The sequence below is a fragment of the Carassius carassius genome, chromosome 43, assembly GCF_963082965.1.
Source record: "Carassius carassius chromosome 43, fCarCar2.1, whole genome shotgun sequence".
Lineage (NCBI taxonomy): Eukaryota > Metazoa > Chordata > Actinopteri > Cypriniformes > Cyprinidae > Carassius > Carassius carassius.
In genome coordinates this window covers 6,106,827-6,128,133 of record NC_081797.1, presented here as the reverse complement: position 1 = coordinate 6,128,133, position 21,307 = coordinate 6,106,827, and the positions used below count along the sequence as shown (strand labels likewise).

At 37.5% G+C, this 21,307-nt stretch overlaps 4 protein-coding genes across 6 annotated transcripts in view; 3 read left to right on the top strand and 1 right to left on the bottom strand.

The window, feature by feature from the left end:
• The window catches only part of man2a2 (mannosidase, alpha, class 2A, member 2), a 33,400-nt gene extending 30,487 nt beyond the window's left edge, over window positions 1-2,913 (bottom strand). The window contains exons 1-2 of one of the 3 annotated variants that reach the window (XM_059536775.1): window positions 2,795-2,913; window positions 550-1,320 (exon numbers count right to left, since the gene is read on the bottom strand). The gene's annotated coding sequence lies outside the window, so the exon portion shown is untranslated. The remainder of the gene's footprint in view (window positions 1-549; window positions 1,321-2,794) is intronic. The other 2 variants (XM_059536777.1, XM_059536776.1) reach the window with 2 other exon arrangements.
• Window positions 2,914-3,335: 422 nt separating this feature from the next.
• Window positions 3,336-14,555, top strand: unc45a (unc-45 myosin chaperone A). Its single transcript, XM_059535884.1, has 19 exons — window positions 3,336-3,521; window positions 4,023-4,224; window positions 4,304-4,479; window positions 4,561-4,650; window positions 4,729-4,896; window positions 4,978-5,146; window positions 6,106-6,276; window positions 6,385-6,556; window positions 6,645-6,945; window positions 7,038-7,132; window positions 8,862-9,003; window positions 9,087-9,227; window positions 9,411-9,538; window positions 9,822-9,888; window positions 11,209-11,322; window positions 11,407-11,522; window positions 13,456-13,573; window positions 13,655-13,810; window positions 13,886-14,555. Exons 2-19 carry the CDS (start codon window positions 4,023-4,025, stop codon window positions 14,165-14,167), a joined length of 2,808 nt encoding a protein of 935 aa, XP_059391867.1. The 5' UTR covers window positions 3,336-3,521; the 3' UTR covers window positions 14,168-14,555.
• Window positions 14,556-17,117: 2,562 nt separating this feature from the next.
• Window positions 17,118-18,428, top strand: gdpgp1 (GDP-D-glucose phosphorylase 1). Its single transcript, XM_059535809.1, has one exon. It carries the CDS (start codon window positions 17,194-17,196, stop codon window positions 18,253-18,255), a length of 1,062 nt encoding a protein of 353 aa, XP_059391792.1. The 5' UTR covers window positions 17,118-17,193; the 3' UTR covers window positions 18,256-18,428.
• A 645-nt stretch (window positions 18,429-19,073) lies between these two features.
• rhcgb (Rh family, C glycoprotein b) overlaps window positions 19,074-21,307 on the top strand; it is a 21,123-nt gene continuing 18,889 nt past the window's right edge. The window contains exon 1 of the mRNA XM_059536453.1: window positions 19,074-19,233. Coding sequence (XP_059392436.1) covers window positions 19,146-19,233 — 88 coding nt within the window. The 5' untranslated portion in view covers window positions 19,074-19,145. The remainder of the gene's footprint in view (window positions 19,234-21,307) is intronic.

Genomic DNA, 21,307 nt, shown 5'->3' with positions numbered 1-21,307 from the left:
TGACATGTTATTTTGTTTAGTTGTCTTTTCTTTCAGAATCCCGGTGGAAGAACAGTGACATCTATTTAAAAAAAAGTTATATTAATACAATATATAAATATGAAAAAAATAATACTTTTCCTAAAGAAATCTGTAAACTATATTTGCTCGAGAATGTTTCGAGTTTTAGTATTTTGAGTTTGTTCAATACTCTGTTTGCATCAATATAGCAAAACAAACTTTTAACCTTGAATAAAATATACGTTTGCATGATCAGTGTTATTTTAAACAGGACGAGGACAAGCAAGAATTAGAGAAGTAATGAACTGTATTTCTAAATCTGCAAATATTGTCTTTAAGTCTGATGATGCAAATAGTAATTTGTGGCCCTTCCCATTTTACGTACTAAAGCACCCCTGGTTTAAATGATGCTCGGACATTTCTAATCGTACTGTTTTGTCAGTTTAGTTTTGTTTATTAAACTAATATGATGATGCCACAACCAGAAAATCAGCAACACCCAACTGTCTTTGTTTTTAAAACAATGTGTAAGTGTGTTTTCTGACTTACTGGGTTGGGTGTAGTCCTTCACAGGGCAGTGGTCACTCCATCGCAACGAAGAGCAGAGAAATGACCGGAGAAGAATAAGAACGACCTGGTTCAGTACGCCCCCTCTTTCTGAAGCCGTTTTTTTCTTTCCAGCTTGGCTGATGGGTCTTCTCGGACACAGACGATGCAGATCTGCTTGTGCTCTACGCTTTTAATGTCATATTGTATCCAACAAAGTCTCAAGTCTTAATATTTTTGGGCTGAAGGCGAGCACCGTCCCTTCTCTGCAGTCAAGGACGTCTGACCTTGATTCTGAATGATTCTGGATTATCACGTCCTACAGCAGGAGGCAATTCTGGGAAGTGCACAAATTGTGCCAAACTTGACAATGGAAGGTGGCGTTTCGCATACAAGATCCAGAGCAACGTGGCCTGGATTTGCCTGTAAAAACAAGCAGGTGTTCTCTTTCCCTTGTCTCCCAGACCTAATATGAAGTTAATCCCATCAGTTTCGAGTCAGCCAGTGTCTTGGTGCTCTCCAGAAGGATTTGGGATTAGGCCTTTACTCCAGCGCTGGTAAACAGCTCAACTGTTCCCACGTCCAAAATGAAGAGCTTCCAGGAACGGCTACATAAAACTGAGGAGGCTACAAATTGGAACAGCTCTTGACGGAAGATAGTAAACCTAGTTTTAGAAAACTAATGACTGGAGTTGGTTTGGAGATCTTATTCCATGTTTCCTATTTGGAAGCTCAGATTTCCACAGCAGGCCTCAGAAACAGCGAGCCGAGCACCTGTGAAAACAGACAATCTCAGTGAACGGTTCTCCCAAACACTACACATGCAGACGCACCAAACACATGCATCAACCAAACATAAATCAAGACAATGGAAGCCAATCAATAAATCACTTAAAAACACATTATCCCCAATGCAAAAGAATGGCAGGGAATTTTGTCAACTATAGACAACAAGTGTTTTTTTTTTTTTTTCATAATATAAGTCTGAATCCGTGGATTTTGGAAGCATATATTATAATACAAAATTACATTTATTTACTTATTATTAATAATTTAATGTATTTATTTATTTTCAATTTAAGCAATATACTATGCCTGAAAAACATGCTTAATTGTTATTACTGTGATCCACTGAGATATTGACAACCGAAAACATATTTAACAAAAAAAAAAAATATATATATTATATATATATATTATATATATATATATCGGTGCATAAATAATTGTCCATTTTTATATATCATAATTAATTTTAGCATGAAAAATTATTTAGTGGAGGTTCATTGTTAATAATGATCGACTGATATATCAGCCAAGTTGATGAATTGACTGCTATTTGATATTTAGTAATTAAGTCTGTTTAGCAGATTATTTTAGTAGATTATTCAGAGAATGAATATTCATTAGATGATATGATCTCAGTAATGCTGTACAGCTACATTGCCTTTATATTCTTTTATATTGGTCATCCAACACCATCAGTATTGGCATCAGCAATTAAAAATCCCATACTGGTCCAACACAAATTGTAAAAAAAATGTATTTAAAGAACAGACAAAAGACTAGATTTATGATATCAGCTCATAATTAGAAAGAAAATTAAATCAAAAATTAAATTAAAATAGTAAATCAATCTCTTGAGACTAAAAGAATCACAGCAACCACTGTCTGTTTGAAAAATAAAAAGTTTAAAAATACAGATACATTACAATAAAAATGCAAGTAGTTAACAAGCGAGGAAAGTGACAAGTATGTAAAACTACAGCAGCCTGATCTTTGCCCTGAATGTCCCAAAGACCTCAGCATGGCTATCCAGAGATATGCCTGAATTAATAGCCTCTTCTTGTGTGGGAAGGTAATTGTCAGCACTGATATCAGAGCCTTTAAGCACATAGTTTATCATTAAACCCGCTTGTCGCCATAGACATCCCCACTGATATCCACAGACAGCCCTAGCTGTACATTTATCCGATCTATCCACCTCAAACATCCATTCTCGATCGAGATCAGACAAATATAAGTTTATCCGCTAGATCCGCAGGTACGATCGCGTACTATGCGCGTGCAGCATGTAAATACATTTGGCTTTGACTATTCTTCAATACAATCGCGCGACCAAGCTACAGAAAACACCTTTCTAACGTTTTAAATCATTATACTGCACTTCTAGCGTTTTTTGAACGACTCATCTGTTAGTGACATGGATTTTAAACAAGAAAACAGTCACGGGACATCAAATATTTACCCGTTATTTCCTCCTGAAAGACGTCTGTGATCCTATGCGAGAGCTTGAGAATGGAGCAGAGCATTGTGGGAAGTGGAGTTTTCTGAGGGCTGAGGCGCACTGGCTTCTGGTTGGTTAGATTACTGTGGGGGTGGGTACGTAACGTTTTTATCAATCAGACCGGGGCAAGTTGTCACACGTTTAGTGAATACTTCTCAGTTTGCTTTTATTTTCGAAAGTAAATGTCGTATAGATAGATAGATAGATAGATAGATAGATAGATAGATAGATAGATAGATAGATGTGAAATATAAATGTAAATAAGTTATGTTAGAAAAAGAAAACAGTCTTTCAGCAGAGGAAAAGGCAGATATTAATGTTTTGGTTTATTGCCTCTTGTCAGTACAACGGAATTCAAATTAATAGATTCCTGGACTTATATGGTCAAGACGAGGAAATGAGGCGGAGCTTCGAAATCCCACAGTAGTCGAGTACTCAAGGCTGGGATCATGAATATTAATGACGCAACAAGACGCTCGACCAGTAGGATTCTGCGGCGTCATCATCGCGTATCAAAATCAGGAAGAGCACAGGCAGAACAGTCGAGAACAGAAAGAACAGTAAAACTGCATTTTGACAGCAGTGTGACCATTTCACGGAGTTTAAAACAAATAGAAATATCGTAGATTGTATTAAAGCACCGAACGTTTTTTTTCTTTTCTGAAAAACGGAAACGACGCAGTGAAAGGTGAGTTTTATGTATGTTTACCGTGCAACTTCACCATAGTTACTATTACAGCTCCAGAAACAGATGTTATGATGGTACACATAATGCAATATGTATTATTTGCGAACACTGTGTGTGTGTGTGTGTGTGTGTGTGTGTGTGTGTGTGTGTGTGTGTGTGTGTGTGTGTGTGTGTGTGTGTGTGGTGGCTTGCACTTAATTTTAAAGTGTCCTTGTTACAGTGCATTTAAACATTTAAGTACTGAGAAATATGAATTAACTACATGTGCACTACTATATGGTTAGGGCTTGGTTTAGGGATACTTGCATGTAATCATGCATAATTAATTGTTATTATAATAGTAATTAAATTTGTAACAAGAACACGTTAAAATAAAGTTGTTTCGCATACTGCAGTACCAATGACTGCGCTATCCCCATTCATGGTGCAATTAAAATATCTATTCTATATAGTTAAGTTCTATTCTGTTTCTAAATTTAATGAGTTTATATTCATACATAGATGTCCCAGGACTCCTCTACGCTGAGGGAGGAAGGAAACAACCATTTTAAAGCCGGGGATGTGCAACAAGCTCTCAGCTGCTACACCAGAGCTCTAAAGATCAGCGACTGTCAGTCCGAGAGCGCGGTTCTGTACCGCAACCGAGCCGCATGCTATCTCAAACTAGAAGACCATACCAAAGCAGAGGCAGATGCCACCAAAGGTAAAATGACATCTAGGGTTTAACCTTCATGACCATCCTCATGTTCATCAATAACCGAGCCGTGTTTTTAATTCTCAAGCATTGAACGTGGATCAAGGCGACGTCAAGGCGCGATTCCGTCGAGCGCAGGCTCTGCAGAAGCTCGGACGGTTAGATCAGGCGTTTATGGACGCTCAGAAATGTGCACAGCTGGAACCCAAGAACAAAGCTTTCCAGGACCTGCTTAGACAGCTAGGAGCACAGATCCAGCAGAAGGTAGGTTATGAGTTCTGCCTGTGAAGGAAAGCATCGCTATTACTGTTTATGACCTGAAGCCATATTTGTGTTTATACACAGGCAGCACAGCTCTCCTCCACAGACTCACGAGTTCAACAGATGTTCAAACTCCTTCTGGACAGTTCAGCGGCAGTTTCAGACAGACAAAAGGTGGGAAAGGATGCCTTTAAACATATTCAAATTCATGACATACAGTCTTTGAGATGTTCTCTGATGCGTTTTAATCAGGCTGCTCAGAATCTGGTGGTGCTTTCACGGGAGGACGCAGGCGCTGAGCAGATCTTCAGAAACGATGGAGTCAAACTCCTTCAGAGTCTTCTCGACTCCCAGCAGGAGGATCTGATCCTTTCTGCTCTCAGAACTCTGGTTGGCCTGTGCACCGGACACCAGTCAAGGGTGAGTAACGTCCCCTCACAATCAAGATTATTATATTAACCCAAAGATCGTGTTAAGTTATGCATATTGTTTTGTTGGTAGACCATGGCCATTGTGAATGAGGTGGGCATGGACCGCTTGTGTGGCGTCATGGGTTCTGCTGCTTCCACCGTGTCTCTTTCAGCATGCCATCTGATCCAGGTGATGTTCGAAGCTCTTACGGAGGGCATGAAGAAAGAGATCAGAGGGAAAGATGAGGCCATACTGCCAGGTGAGACGCCACAATTCACTTTCAGAGCTCATTTCAGTGACCTACTTTAAGCCCAGAAAACATTTCCAGCAGAGAATATCTGTTCTACTTCTTTAAGACTGGGTTATGTCAGTGTAAAGACTAAAACAAGACTTTGTGGCCACAGGCTTATTATATTTAACTAAAACTGCTTACTTTAAATAAATTTAAACAATCAATTAAATTAGTAAATACATTTGAAATGTAATAAAATATAAAAAGCCTTTTTTATTTCAGCTGGTTGCCAAGGCGTAACTTTTACTAAATGAAAATTAATAAAAACTACATATGTATAGATGTGTGTGTGTGTGTTTATACAGTATATATATATATATATATATATTTATATATATAAAATACAAAAAAATTAGTAAAACTACAAAAATTTTGAGTAATATTAAAAAAGCTATAATAGTATTTCAATGATAAAGTCAAATAATATAACCGTGATTGACTGTTATCGCAAAACAAACCCAAATTGTTGGATCAGGACCCCGACATGAATCAGACAGATTTTGTGTCACCTTGAAGGGGTTTATTTTATGAAAATGACTGGCTTACAGCAAATTATCCCACTTATTACAAGACTACTTAAAAAAAATGCATAATTCTTTTTTTTCTTTAATGTGTTTTTATAAGAAGAAATAGTGATATGAAAAATAATGATATCAGAACCTTACATAGATATGCAATTGGTTTCCTTGGAAAAACAAAACTGAAAAATGATATAAAAAGATTTTACTGCAGATTAACCAATTAGAATCCAGTATTCCAGAATGCCAAACTTCAAAGAGTTTGCGGTTCATTCAAGTATTATCGTAGGAAATTGCTGTAATAAAACATGTGAGACATCCGCTGTCATTATAATAGTACTTCTAGACATTTCTGGTGTCTTCTTGAGTCATATATATGACATTGAAAATGCTTTGTATGTATTGCAGAACCCTCTCATGAGTTGCGTTCCATGTTGCGTCATCTAATTGACATGCTCCCGCCACCCAGCGTGTCTGGAGCCGGACGTGACAGTGCCATCAACCTGCTGGTCAAACAGGTGCCACGAAAATCCTTGAAAAACCCAGACAACTCTCTCACCCTGTGGGTCATCGACCAGGGTGCGTTCGATCTGCTCTCATCTCAGCAGACGTGTGCAGACATCACTGATATTACAAATCCCTTGACACCTAAACAGGTCATTTGATGCCTTTTTTCCTTTTCTTTAGGGCTGAAGAAGATTCTAGAAGTAGCAGGAACTGTCCCCGAGGTCGAGGGTGGGCCGCCGCTCACCGACAACACTCCTATGAGCTGCTCCGTTCTACTTAATAAGCTTTATGATGACCTGAAGAGTGATAAAGAGAGGGAGAACTTCAACAGGCTCTGTGAGGAATATGTCCAGTAAGTTATATATAGGCAGAATTGCAAGATAAAAAGTCACAATCACCTTCCATAGTTATTTATATTTTCTTGTCACTTTCCCATACAGGTATCACTTTGGCTGCTCCGATATAGAGAGAAAACTACGAGCGATACAGACGGTCTCTGTCCTGCTGCAGGGTCCCAGTGATGTGGGAAATCGCTGTCTGGAGCTGAGCGGTATCATGGATGCTGTCATTTCCCTCTGTGCGTCCGAAAACATCACTCACCAGCAGGTTGCAGTGGAGGCGCTCATTCACGCCGCCGGAAAAGCCAAGAGGGCATCCTTCATCACGGCCAACGGCGTGGCTCTGCTGAAAGAGCTGTACAAGAAGAGCGAGAATGACCGGATACGTGTGCGAGCACTGGTGGTGAGTGTTCAGACTCAAAGACATTGAAATTATGAGAGATTTAGCTCTATTTTTTTCCCCTCAATTCTGTACGTTTGGGGTGTGTTTTGTAGGGCTTGTGCAAGCTTGGCTCCGCTGGAGGCACTGATTTCAGCATGAAGCAGTTTGCAGAAGGTTCGACACTTAAACTCGCCAAGCAGTGCAGGAAGTAAGTTTGAGCTTTGCTAATAGACGCCTATCTGGTGGCAGAAATGACCGTTTTCAAGCAGTGCTCTATGGAAGCCATGGAATAAAAGAATAAAAACAGGCAAGTTTGAGCTATATTTCAAAATTCTGACTTTATTCTCAATTCTCAACTCATAAATGTTATGTAAAATGTTAATAGCGATAGGTTTAAAAATTATTTCATGCTGTAACTGTAGGCCTAATACAATATGTTCCCCATGAACCGCTTATGTGAATATTATATAGACCTATTTTTTAAATTAAATTTATACTTTAAAAGTAGAGTATTCATAGCAGTTTTCATCCAAAGACAGTCTGTTTAAATGTCTGCTGTTAGTTTCTAATGGCTTCTTTTACAACAGTATTCTAACATTCCGATTCTGACATCCAAAAGCACAAAAATAGTTTATTTCTCTTATTCCATGGATTTAACCATTTCCCTCCACTTGTTAGCAGTGTTTTTCTGCCACCTGATGTAACTGTGACATCTACTCCAAATTAGTCTGTAGTGTTGTAGTGGTCAGTGCACTCATTTTCCCTCAAAGGTTCAAAAAATCCAGTTTGGATTCCATCTCCTTTAAGACAAGGGTTTTCATACCAATGTTAGGAAGCTAAGGAAATGATTTTTTAGGAGATCTCAAAATTAACATATTAACTTTATATATTTAAGGAAAATTTGTTATTTATAATAAAAAAAAAAATATTTATTATTTATTGTTTTGTGAATATTATGTAAGAAGTTATTTTATTTATTAATGTAAAATTGTATTATTAGTTAAAACTAATTATTTGATTTATTAATTTATATATTGCTTAAGTTCATTATTAAATTGTTGTTAATTTATATATATTATATTAATATTGCATAATTAGTTTAAAAGATAAAATAATAAATATTTTGTTATTTGTATATATAATAAATTATTTAATATATTTAAAATATATAAAATAATTTATATATTGTTTAGTTATACATTCTTAAATATATAACAATGTTTTTATATGTTGATATTAAATGATTACATTGAAAATATAAAAGAAAAAATATTAAACTTAAAATATTATGCAATATCTATTGATCTATTATACATCTTTGTCATAATAAAATGTCGTATAGACATGAAACATTATTTACACATCTATATTTTATTTTAATGTTTAATACATTATTTAATGTATTGATTTATATATTAATTATTAATGATTATTATTTAGTTATATTTATATAATTTTTTATGTATATTATTTTATATATTGTCGATATTACATTATTATTGAAAATATAAAAGAAAAATATATAAACTTAAAATATAAGATTATGTAATATCTATTGATCTATTTTATCATAATATAAATATAAAATGTCTTGTAGACTTGAAACATTACACATTATTTACACCTATATTTTAAGATTTTTTATTTTTTTTGCCTTCTATTTCTATGAAAGAGGTCTGTCACAAGGGGATCATTATATTAGGGTAGTTTTTATTAATCAAAGTCTCTGCTCATGTCCAGCTGTTATTCATATGCAGTACCAGAAGCATTTAAACCTATGCAGATGTCTTCCTTATACCCTTTTAATTTTGCAGCTGCAGCAAAAGCACATTTTATATGTGTGTGTCTATATAAAGCAGACCCCTTTGGAGAAGCAGAATGACCTAAAATTGCAAAGGTGTACATGCAGGTGGCCTTCATCTGTTTTTCTTTCCCAGGTGGCTCTGCAACGAAGCTCTTCCCCCAACATCCCGGCGATGGGCTATCGAGGGTCTGGCCTACCTCACGCTGGACGCCGATGTGAAAGAGGACCTGGTGGAGGATAAGAAAGCCCTTCAGGCCATGTTTGAGCTGGCTAAGGTATCGCCTTTCTCTCCGTTTCTTTCTGTTTTCCCATAATGCTAATCGTTGACGTCTACGCAACTTCCTCATTTTCTTTGCAGTCTGAAGACAAAACGGTGTTATACGCAGTTGGATCGACGCTGGTTAACTGCACCAACAGTTATGATGTTGAGAAGCCAGACCCTCAGATGGTGGAACTAGCTAAATATGCTAAACAGCACGTACCTGAGGAGCATCCAAAGGCAAGAATATAAGACAAATACGGTGAACATGTTTCGTGTGAAAACAGACCAAAATTCAATTATTTTTCTGTCCTTTTGTTATGAAAAAAAGAAAGTCTCAGGGGTTTGAAACAGCATGAGGGTGGATAATGATTTTTTTCTATGACAGTGACTACAGTGATGTCTCATCATGTTTTCATGCAGGACGCCCAGTCGTTTGTAAAGGAGAGAGTGGTGAAGCTCTTGGAGGCCGGGGTGGTGTCAGCGTTGGTCTGTATGGTGAAACAAGAGAGTCCCGCCCTCACAGAGGCCTGCAGAGAGTGTATTGCCAGGTCTGCATTCAGCTGGATCATGTCTAGAAATATTCTGAAGCACAATCAATCTGACACAATCAAAAGCTGCCACGGTAAAAGACATTTATTTGCACTCCAGATTTGGCCCTGTCCCACTGCTGGCACAACTACTGTCCCAAATTCAGATTAAGCCTTAGATTGATTTGTTCCATCAGGGGAGAGTGTGTGAAAATGGATTTTAGTGTGCAAAATGGTTATTCTCCGTCCGAGGAAATGGCCCCTTTATCAGATTAAATCAAGTCTCTCTTCCTCTCCCTGACAGGGTGATATTGGCTCTGGTGGAGAGACAGGAGGACAGAGGGTTAGTTGTGGCACAAGGAGGAGGAAAAGTAAGTAAATTCTTCATCTTACCTGATGAGTTTCAGAAGGAGAACATTTCAATCCACACCATTGATGTAATGTACAGTACATTACCGTTCAAATGTTTGTGATTGGTAAGATTATAAATTGTGCTGTCAAACTATTAATCGCATCCAAATGAAATGTTATTGTTTATATATGTGTGTATACTGTGCATATTTATTATGTGTATATATAAATACACACACATGTATTTATTTATTTTGAAAATATTTACGTTTATACATTTATATATTCATATTCTTATATTTTATATATAAATATAATATATAAACCTAACATATTTTTCTTAAATGTATACATGCATGTGTGTGTATTTATGTACCGTATTTTTCAGATAATATAAGTCGCACCTTAGTATAAGTCGCATCAGTCCAAAAATACGTCATGATGAGGAAAAAAACATACACAAGTAGCACTGGACTATAAGTCGCATTCATTTAGAACCAAGAGAAAACATTACTGTCTCCAGCCGCGAGAGGGCGCTCTATGCTGCTCAGTGCTCCTGTAGTCTACCACTGAAAACATAGAGCGCCCTCTGGCGGCTGGAGACGGTAATGTTTTCTCTTGGTTCATTTCTCTCTCATGTCAAATTAATTTTGATGAATAAGTCGCACCTGACTATAAGTCGCAGCACCAGCCAAACTATGAAAAAAGTGCGACTTGTAGTCCGGAAAATACGGTATGCATAATAAATATACACAGAAAACACACACATATTATGTAAACAAAAACGTATTTTAGAAGTGATTAATCGTTTGACAGCACTAATTATTATGTATATATGAATACAAACACGTGCATGTATATATTTAAGAAACGTGTTATATTTATAAATAATATATAACATGAGAATATAAATATATATAAATGTATAAACGTAAATATTTTTTAAATATATATACTGTATGTGTGTGTATATATACAAAATAAATATGCACAGTACATATACATATATAATGTAAACAAAAACTTTGATGCGATTATTCGCAATGAATTGTTTGACAGCACTAATTATAAAATATTTTTGAAAGAATTAAATTATGCTTGTCCAAAGCTGCACTTATTTGTTTAAAAATACAGTAATAATGACAAATATATTACAATTTAATATAACTTTCTATTTTAAAATATAATAATTTAAATGGAAATAATTTGTAACATTACACATTTTTACTGTCACTTTTATTAATTGAATGCATCCTTGCTAAAATTCTACATTTCTTTCAAAAGCAAATATCTTACCGAATTTTGAAAATGGTTACTGTTTTCTTGTTTGCTTGATGCAGGCCTTACTACCGCTAGTTTCTGAGAGCACAGATCGGGGAAAGATCAAAGCAGCACAAGCTCTAGCCAAGATCACCATAACATCCAACCCTGAGATTGCATTTCCGGGCGAGAGGGTACAGCAGGACCTTATTTCACGCTTCTCTCTGATTGCAATCAGGAACTGAATGTCTAATGTCATGATTTGTGAGTTTGTGTAGGTCTATGAGGTGGTTAGACCCCTGGTCAGTCTCTTAGCGCTTGACTGCACGATGCTGCAGAACTTTGAGGCTCTGATGGCCCTCACCAACCTGGCTGGCATCAGTGAGCGACTCAGGTTAGTGATCACCAACTAAAACAAAATGAATCGAAAATTTTAAATTTAAAATGACAATTTGCTAAAAAAAATTCTAAGCCTCAGGTAATCCAAGATTAGTTTGTTGTATCATCTGAACAGTATTACATCACCTGCTCAACCATATGATCCTCTGCAGTGAATGGGTGCCGTCAGAATGAGCTGATAAAAACATCACCAGTAATCCACACAACTCATTAATTAATGCCTTGTGAAGTGAAAAACGGTGTGTCTTTAGATAACAATTCCATTAGTAATCGGTTTTAAACTTAAACCGTTGCTTCTGGCTAAAATATAACTCCAAAGTATTGCTTTCTCCTGTGAAATTAAACATTTTAATTGAAACTGCCTTAATGATGGATTTGTTAATTACAAACACGCAAGTTTTGGCTTTATTTTATTTTAATTTATTTGTACAGGGGCAACGCACAACAAAAGTGTTGTCAAAGTCACCCTTTATTTTTATAGCGCTTTAAACAAAATACATTGCGTCAAAGCAACTGAACAACATTCATTAGGAAAACAATGTCAATAATGCAAAAATAATTGTTAAAGGCAGTTCATCATTGGATTCAGTTATGTCATCTCTGTTCAGTTTAAATAGTGTCTGTGCATTTATTTGCAATCAAGTCAACGATATCGCTGTAGATGAAGTGACCCCAACTAAACAAGCCAGAGGCGACAGCGGCAAGGAACCGAAACTCCATCGGTGACAGAATGGAGAAAAAAACCTTGGGAGAAACCAGGCTCAGTTGGGGGGCCAGTTCTCCTTTGACCAGATGAAACCAGTAGTTCAATTCTAGGCTGCAGCAAAGTCAGATTGTGCAGAAGAATCATCTGTTTCCTGTGGTCTTGTCTTGGTGTCGTCTGAGACAAGGTCTTTACAGGGGATCTGTATCTGGGGCTCTAGTTGTCCTGGTCTCCGCTGTCTTTCAGGGATGTAGAGGTCCTTTCTAGGTGCTGATCCACCATCTGGTCTGGATACGTACTGGATCCGGGTGACTGCAGTGACCCTCTGATCTGGACACAGACTGGATCTGGTGGCTACGGTGACCTCGGAACAAGAGAGAAACAGGCAAATATTAGCGTAGATGCCATTCTTCTAATGATGTAGCAAGTACATAGGGTGTTATGGGAAGTGTTTCCGGTTCCGGTTTACCTAATTAATGCAGCCTAAAAATCCTTTAACGTAAATGTTAAATGTTGTGCCATAGTTAGCTATAAAGCTAATTTGCATCTGCAGTCTGTGGGCAATATGTTGTTACAGAATACAATATTCAGTCACAAATAATACAATACACACAACAACACATACAATGTACACTCTCTAATATAAAGCAGCGGCCACAGGGAATTGGTGCCTAATATTCCTGAAGATCATCAAACTTGCTTTAATACTTCTAGTAATATATGTTTTTGAAAGTTTAAGTTAGAAACCATAATCATACCTAAATATTTAAAATGCTCAACAATATTTATTACCTTTCCTTTAACTAAAATATCTGGACAACGCTCATCAGTTTCCTGATCGAAAAAAACATTCCCCCAGATTTACTCACATTAAGAGTAAGGCAAGAATGACAATCTGAGACTCTGTTCAGTGCAGCAGTAAGTTTGATTGCAGCTTGTTCTTTTGTCTTAGCATAAGTATAAACAACTGTATCATCTTTACAAGATGTTCATTCATGATTAAGATTACTTGGATTGTTGTGATGTTTCTGTTCGGATTCTGACGGCACCCATTCACTGCAGAGGGTCCATTGGTGAGCAAGTGATATAATACAATTTGTAATTTCTCCAAATGTGTTCTGATGAAGAAACAAAATCATAGCCAGAGTAGAAGAACATTTCTACTAACTATTCCATTAAGCCTAAGAAACAACCCAAGCATCAAAGCCACATTTCAATCCCACAGACAGAAGATCATCAAGGAGAAAGCTGTGCCTAAAATAGAGGGCTACATGTTTGAGGAGCACGACATGGTCCGCGCTGCTGCGACGGAGTGTATGTGCAATCTGGCCTTAAGCACTGAGGTACGTCACATGATAGTATGGCTTTTTGGATCTAAATCCTTCTAGAAAAGACTGATTTTGTGGTTTTATTTGATGCATCAGGTGCAGAAGTGTTACTTGGCCACAGACAGTGACCGTCTCAAACTTCTGGTGCTCTACAGCGGTGAAGATGATGAGCGGCTGAGGAAGGCTGCGTCAGGCACGCTAGCCATGCTGACCGGAGAGATGCCCGAGCTGTGCACACGTATTCCTGACACGGTGAGAAAGGATTTGAGTCTTACTTGATTAAGAAGTCCTCACATTCTTCATCTCAATTCACATACTCTTCTGTAGACGAGCCACTGGCTGGAGATCTTCCAGGCTCTGCTGCTCAGTGAAAGTCAGGACCTGCGGCATCGTGGCGTGGTCATCGTAATGAACCTCATGCAGGCCGACAAAAGTCTGGCGGAGAAACTGATGGAGAGCGAGGCTCTGGAGATCCTCTCTGTCCTGTCTAAAGGAGACGATCCCAAACAGGCCTCCGTTCAGAGAGCCGCCCAGCGCTGCCTGGATCTGGCCATTGAGTACAGCCTAATTCAGAGCAATGAGGGCGGAATCAATGGTAAAACCATGTGATGCAGTATAAGGGGGGTGTATTTTTGTCCGCTATGGGTAAAAACGTAGCACACATTTCATACTGTCTACAGAGACCAAATATTAAGTTTATTCACTTCCAATCCGTTACTTGCACTCAGTTAATTTTACATGCACATTCCAAAATATACTTTTATTCATTCCCCTTATGTGTGTGATGAGCACTCATCGAAAGTATTGATCATATTTATGCCTTGGCACATTTGTTGGATATCATGTATATTCAGGTCTTAACTGTTGAATGTGAAATTATGTATTCTGGTTTTATATAAACACTAGTTTGGTGGTCTTGTTTTTGTTTTAACAGTTAAGTACATTTAGTTGACTTTCCACACTTTTCTGCAACTACCAGTCATTAAAAAATATCTAAATAAATAACAAATGGAATTTGTAAAGATTTATTTTATTTTTTATAACCTTTGTCTCTGACATGAGAATTCGGTGACATTTGGTGACATTTTGCTCATGATATAGTACAGTCGTGGCCAAAAGTTTTGAGAATTACATAAATATTGGAAATTGGAAAAGTTGCTGCTTAAGTTTTTATAATAGCAATTTGCATATACTCCAGAATGTTATGAAGAGTGATCAGATGAATTGCATAGTCCTTCTTTGCCATGAAAATTAACTTAATCCCAAAAAAACCACTCCACTGCATTTCATTGCTGTCATTAAAGGACCTGCTGAGATCATTTCAGTAATCGTCTTGTTAACTCAGGTGAGAATGTTGACGAGCACAAGGCTGGAGATCATTATGTCAGGCTGATTGGGTTAGAATGGCAGACTTGACATGTTAAAAGGAGGGTGATGCTTGAAATCATTGTTCTTCCATTGTTAACCATGGTGAACTGCAAAGAAACGCGTGCAGCCATCATTGCGTTGCATAAAAATGGCTTCACTGGCAAGGATATTGTGCCTACTAAGATTGCACCTTAATCAACAATTTATAGGATCATCAAGAACTTCAAGGAAAGAGGTTAAATTCTTGTAAAGCAGGCTTCAGGGCGTCCAAGAAAGTCCAGCAAGCGCCAGGATCGTCTCCTAAAGAGGATTCAGCTGCGGGATCGGAGTGCCACCAGTGCAGAGCTTGCTCAAGAATGGCAGTAGGCAGGTGTGAGCACATCTGCACGCACAGTGAGGCCAAGACTTTTGGAAGATGGCCTGTTGTCAAGAAGGGCAGCAAAGAAGCCACTTCTCTCCAAAAAAAACATCAGGGACAGATTGATCTTCTGCAGAAAGTATAGTGAATGGACTGCTGAGGACTGGGGCAAAGTCATATTCTCCAATGAAGCCCCTTTCCGATTGTTTGGGGCATCTGGAAAAAGGCTTGTCCGGAGAAGAAAAGGTGAGCGCTACCATCAGTCCTGTGTCATGCCAACAGTAAAGCATCCTGACACCATTCATGTGTGGGGTTGCTTCTCATCCAAGGGAGTGGGCTCACTCACAATTCTGCCCAAAAACACAGCCATGAATAAAGAATGGTACCAAAACACCCTCCAACAGCAACTTCTTCCAACAATCCAACAACAGTTTGGTGAAGAACAATGCATTTTCCAGCACGATGGAGCACCGTGCCATAAGGCAAAAGTGATAACTAAGTGGCTCGGGGACCAGAATGTTGAAATTTTGGGTCCATGGCCTGGAAACTCCCCAGATCTTAATCCCATTGAGAACTTGTGGTCAATCCTCAAGAGGCGGGTGGACAAACAAAAACCAACTAATTCTGACAAACTCCAAGAAGTGATTATGAAAGAATGGGATGCTATCAGTCAGGATTTGGCCCAGAAGTTGATTGAGAGCATGCCCAGTCGAATTGCAGAGGTCCTGAAAAAGAAGGGCCAACACTTCAAATACTGACTCTTTGCATAAATGTCATGTAATTGTCGATAAAAGCCTTTGAAATGTATGAAGTGCTTGAAATTATATTTCAGTACATCACAGAAACAACTGAAACAAAGATCTAAAAGCAGTTTAGCAGCAAACTTTTTGAAAACTAATATTTATGTAATTCTCAAAACTTTTGGCCACGACTGTACACCTACTATTTTATGTTTTATAATAGGTAAAATCCTTTGTTTTTATTATTATTTTGTGAATATTGATAATTAAGATGGGTTTTCTATTTATTTATTTTTTAAGGGCAAAAACATAATTTTACATTATTTTGCATTTTATTAAATGTTCTATTGTGTAAAAAAAACATTAACTGCTGCTTATTCGGTAAAAAAAAATCAGTTATTTAAAGTGGGATCACTCTTTATTTATTATGCTAATATGTGCATATTTAACAAAAATGATAAAAGTCTGTTTTTTATGGTAAATAAGAGACTTAAAAAAAGAAAGTTTAAGATATTACTATTTAATTATATATATATATACTTTTTTTCATGAGCCATTACTCCAGTGTATTTTATATGTATATATTTTTTTCCAGGATTCTGAAGAACAGGTTTTAAAAGAACAGTATTTATTTGAAACAGAATCCTCCGATAGAACGTCTTTACTCTCACTCTTGCTTGATCAGTTTAATGCGTGCTTGTTTAAAAGTTTTATTTTTTGGTTGTTGTTGTTTTTTACTGACCCAAAACCTTTGAATGGTAATATATATTAAAGATAATGGATAAAGCGAAACAGATAACTACAAATCTCGTCGACACAAACGGCATGAGCCCTTTCACTTTCCATACAAACAACCGCTGTCACGTCACTCCCCGTGACCAATCAGACACGGTCAATGTAAGTCGTGTCTACAAGCAAAAACCTGGAGCTAACAATTAATTAAATGTTCTATCTATTAGATTGTTTTTTATTAACGTCTACACATACCCCTTACAATAATACTAAAATAGTAATTGTTGTACAGTGTGAGGAAAAAATACGCTACATCGATGTGCGCATGTTCAGTCTAGCCTTAACCTTTAGCGCGGCCAGCACATGCACGAGCGAGCGGCTGTAGTGTATTATTCTAGTACACAATGGAAAAATAGTGTTTACAATGTAATACAACTATGGCTCACTGTACCGTTTTCACCTACACTAACGAGGACTTTATACGCGATGTTTGTTGCGGACAGCAAAGCATATCGAGGTTTGACGTGGCGCTGCGGTGCGGATGGACAGAGAAGAGAAACGCCGGTCTGTTCCGGTATCATCTGGATGAGCTGGAGACCCGGATCCTCCCCGGTCCGAGTGCCTACATCGCTCAGCTGAACATCATGAGAGGCATCGAGAGACGAAAACCTCAGGAGATCCTGAGCGTCCGGCAGAACTTTGACCCGCGCCAGTTCAATTTCAACAAGATCAACCCCAAAGAGCTGCTGTTCGAGCTACAGAAAGAGTGTGAAAGCCCGTGTGACGCTAGATGCCATCAAAATAGTTCAAAAAGGAAGTGCAAAGTCATTATAAACGTAAGTCCGTTGGAATTCGGTCACTGTCTGCTTGTTCCAGAACCGGACAGGTGTCACCCACAGATCCTGACACCTCTGGCGGTCCAGATGGGTATAGAAGCGGTCCTCCTGAGCGCTGATCCGGGATTCAGGGTTGGTTTTAACAGCCTGGGTGGTTTTGCTTCAGTCAACCATCTTCATCTTCACTGCTACTACCTAAATCACCAGCTGAGGGTGGAAACCTCCCCGGCTGAACCGATCCTGCTGAAGAAAAACGTGTATGGCCTTCTGGACTTCCCAGGAGGTTTTCTGTTCTATACTCAGGGTCCAGACCTGGATTTGACAGTCAATGCAGTTTGTAGTCTCACTGATATTATGGTTGATAGGAACATCGCACACAACCTCTTCATCACCCGAGGTTGCCCCCCACGGAGGGAGCGTGACCCATCTGTGTCCCGGAATGGGGTGAGGGTTATCGTATGGCCTCGGCTGTCCTGTTTTGGAGCCAAAGAAGAGGCGGCCTTCAACGTTGCCCTGTGTGAACTCGCCGGACATCTTCCTTTCAAAAACAGAGAAGACTATGAGACAGTCACTGAAGAAGGAGTACAAGAAATCGTCCGGAAATATCTGCTGCCCCAAGAAGAGTTCAAGGCATTACAAAAGCATGTCATGAAATGTTTATAAATGACACTTTCGGGCACAGATCAAAATATCCTGTCTGAAAATAAGGGTTTCAAAATACCTAATGAATGTTGATGTATTAGAAATGAAGTGCTGCTTAGATCAACCATTCATACTGTATTACATACAGTGTATCATGTAGATAAATAAAATGTTATAACAGTTTTTATTTCATGTGTGTGTATATATATGTGTATATATATATTTATGTATGTGTATACGTGTGTGTGTGTATGTGTGTGTGTGTGTATATGTGTGTGTATATGTGTGTGTATATGTATGTATATGTATGTCGTGCAAAATATTTTATACATTTGTATATTATTATAGGTAAAAACTGTTAGCCTGAATGCACTGTGAGTCGCTTTGGATAAAAGTGTCTACTAAATGCATCAATTAAATATATTTAATTTAATTTATATGCCATGTGGTGTAAAAATAACATTAATGTCAAATTAACAATAACAAAAAAATACAATTGAATTACTTCAAATGGTTGTGCTGTCACAAGACCTCACATTTCATGTTTAATTCACTGACATACATTTGGGTTCTATGGCAATAAAACTATTTAATTATTTATGTTTGCTTTTTAGTCCATTATTGTGTAAACAATGTATTGACATTTGACCGTCAGATACAAATAATGAGTCCAAAAGAATGTGTTGGATACTGTTTTTATACAGTTTATGGTTGGATTCTATATTTGATCGTATATCAGTAGTGAAAGATGTATGCTGTTGAGTACTTCTCTATAGCTCCCTCTAGTGGGGAAAAAGATCATTTGATTTTGATTACTCAATAGGCTGTCTAATTGATTGGATTTTAAAAGTACGTCTAAATGAATCCATATGCTGTCTCTCAGGACTAATAAGCTATAAACATGATTTCTGATGACATCAAGCTTCCATTACAGAATCTTCCATCCCACACAAACAGCCTGGCATCTGAACTGTTTGCAGCATTTCATAGAGACGCCAGGTAAGTGGACACTTAATCGTATTGTGATGAACAAAGCAGTTTCTGATATAGGCCAGCGGGGTGCGTTTCCTCACTACAAAAGAATTCTGAAAATAAGCTAGTTTAATGCTGAAAGAAACTAATCCTCCCTTGAGTCTCATTATAGTTCTTCAACAGGAATTTCACCTCAAACGCAGTTTTCTGAGTGTTCTTTTGTACCGTGACTGTCATGTTTACAGCTCAGAAATCTCTCCCATGTGTCGACTCGAAACCGCACGCCTGAGAAGATCCAACCCAGACAACGTAAAACCATCCTGGCGTCGTTTAATCGCTCTCTGTGGCCTACAACACCTATTAATTCCTGGTGATGCGTAACTAACACTAAACCGGTCTGAGGAGACCTGTGTCATCTGTTTCGCACCACAACATGAGTCCTGCTGTGTATCTAGTGTGGACGCTTTTATCTTGCATTCACAAACACTCCTGAGGGCGTCTGGATGAAACATTTGTCTTTTAACTTGAACCGATTCTGCTAGTTGCTTTGAGGCTAGACTTGACCAAACCTTTGGGCAGTGATGATTAAACATTCAAAAATAGGCAAACTGCACACATTTCTGCGTGGCTGGTTTAAAATGAACCCAAAATAGGGTATAAAACTGTAAAATCAGACAAATAATTACTAGAGACATGAGTGATAATCAAAAGGTAAACATTTATTAATAATCCATTTTTAAAAAATTTATAATTAATTTATTGTTTATTCAACTTAATAAATGTTGAAAATTTTATGCAAGAAATATAGTCACTTTTAAGTAATGTTAAAACTAGTTAAAACTACCCATAGGGTAACCATTGTAGTAAAAGTGCAGCCGCCATGTTTGTGACATACTGCTGACAAGTTGTATAACCACAGTTTTACTACAAATGCCATGGTTAAACCACGGTTAGAGTTGCAAAACCATTATTAATTTGTTTTTGTTTTTTTTGTTTTTTCATAGTAAAAAAATTGTTAATTTCCGTAAGGGTATTTATACTCTTTTTGTGTACAATGTATAATGGTGCAATGCGTCATATAACTGAAACCATTTTTTTTTTTTTTTAAATAAGCATCATCAGGGTGTTAAAATGTTTTAAATAGAAAAAAATATATATATCAAATAAATTTATTTAACCATTAATTAATTATGTTGTTACATACACACATCATTATTTATCTAAACACTTTATTTATTTAAAAATAATTACATTTTAAAATGTTTACCAACTTGAAAATTATGTATTATATGTAGAGAAGGTTATTATATTATTATACACAGAGTCAGAGGAGACAAACACATTGCTAAGGATCACTTAACATGCTTACAAAATCTCAACGGAGAGAGCAAAGAGTTTGCTTCAGCAGAACGAGCCCCTCTCCTCACAATGTAGTGACCCACGGGAGTTCAGTGTTCACCATGTCAAAATTCACACAATACACCACGTACCAGATACTGTACTCAAAACTGGTGGAGGTTTAAACCCTCCAGCTTCAAATTAAACTGTCTGGATCTAACAGGGGACATTTGTGTCAATCTCTAGGCAGGTTGTGTTGCAGCAATTCCCTGGAGCAGTTCTTATACGTCTTATACAGACCAGCAGATTTGAGCTATAACCTCTGTCATAGCCTTTTCCATGCTCCTACAGGTCCATACTTTGATGAACAAACAGGACATTTGACAACCAAGGGAAGCCCACAAGTACACATTAAGCATGATATTATGGTCAATGTCAAATAGTCAATAGAGAATAGAAATGGCCAGTTTAACCAGGATGTGTCCCTTGTCTAAAAATAATCTGAGCCTCAGGAATTACACCTTGACCATGTCAAAGATCTCAATCTTCACAATTAATTACAAGGGTAAACAGTGAAAGTTAATGGTCTCATTCATGAATACAAGCGCATATTCAGATCAATGAGTAACCAGTTCAGCCCACTGACGTCCAACATGTTCACAGAGTCAGTGCCTGGAGAAAGAGAAAGGTTAATAAGCATAACATGCACATCGTACAATGAGTTTATTATGTGCCAGTGACGAAACACGTGAAAGTTTTAAAA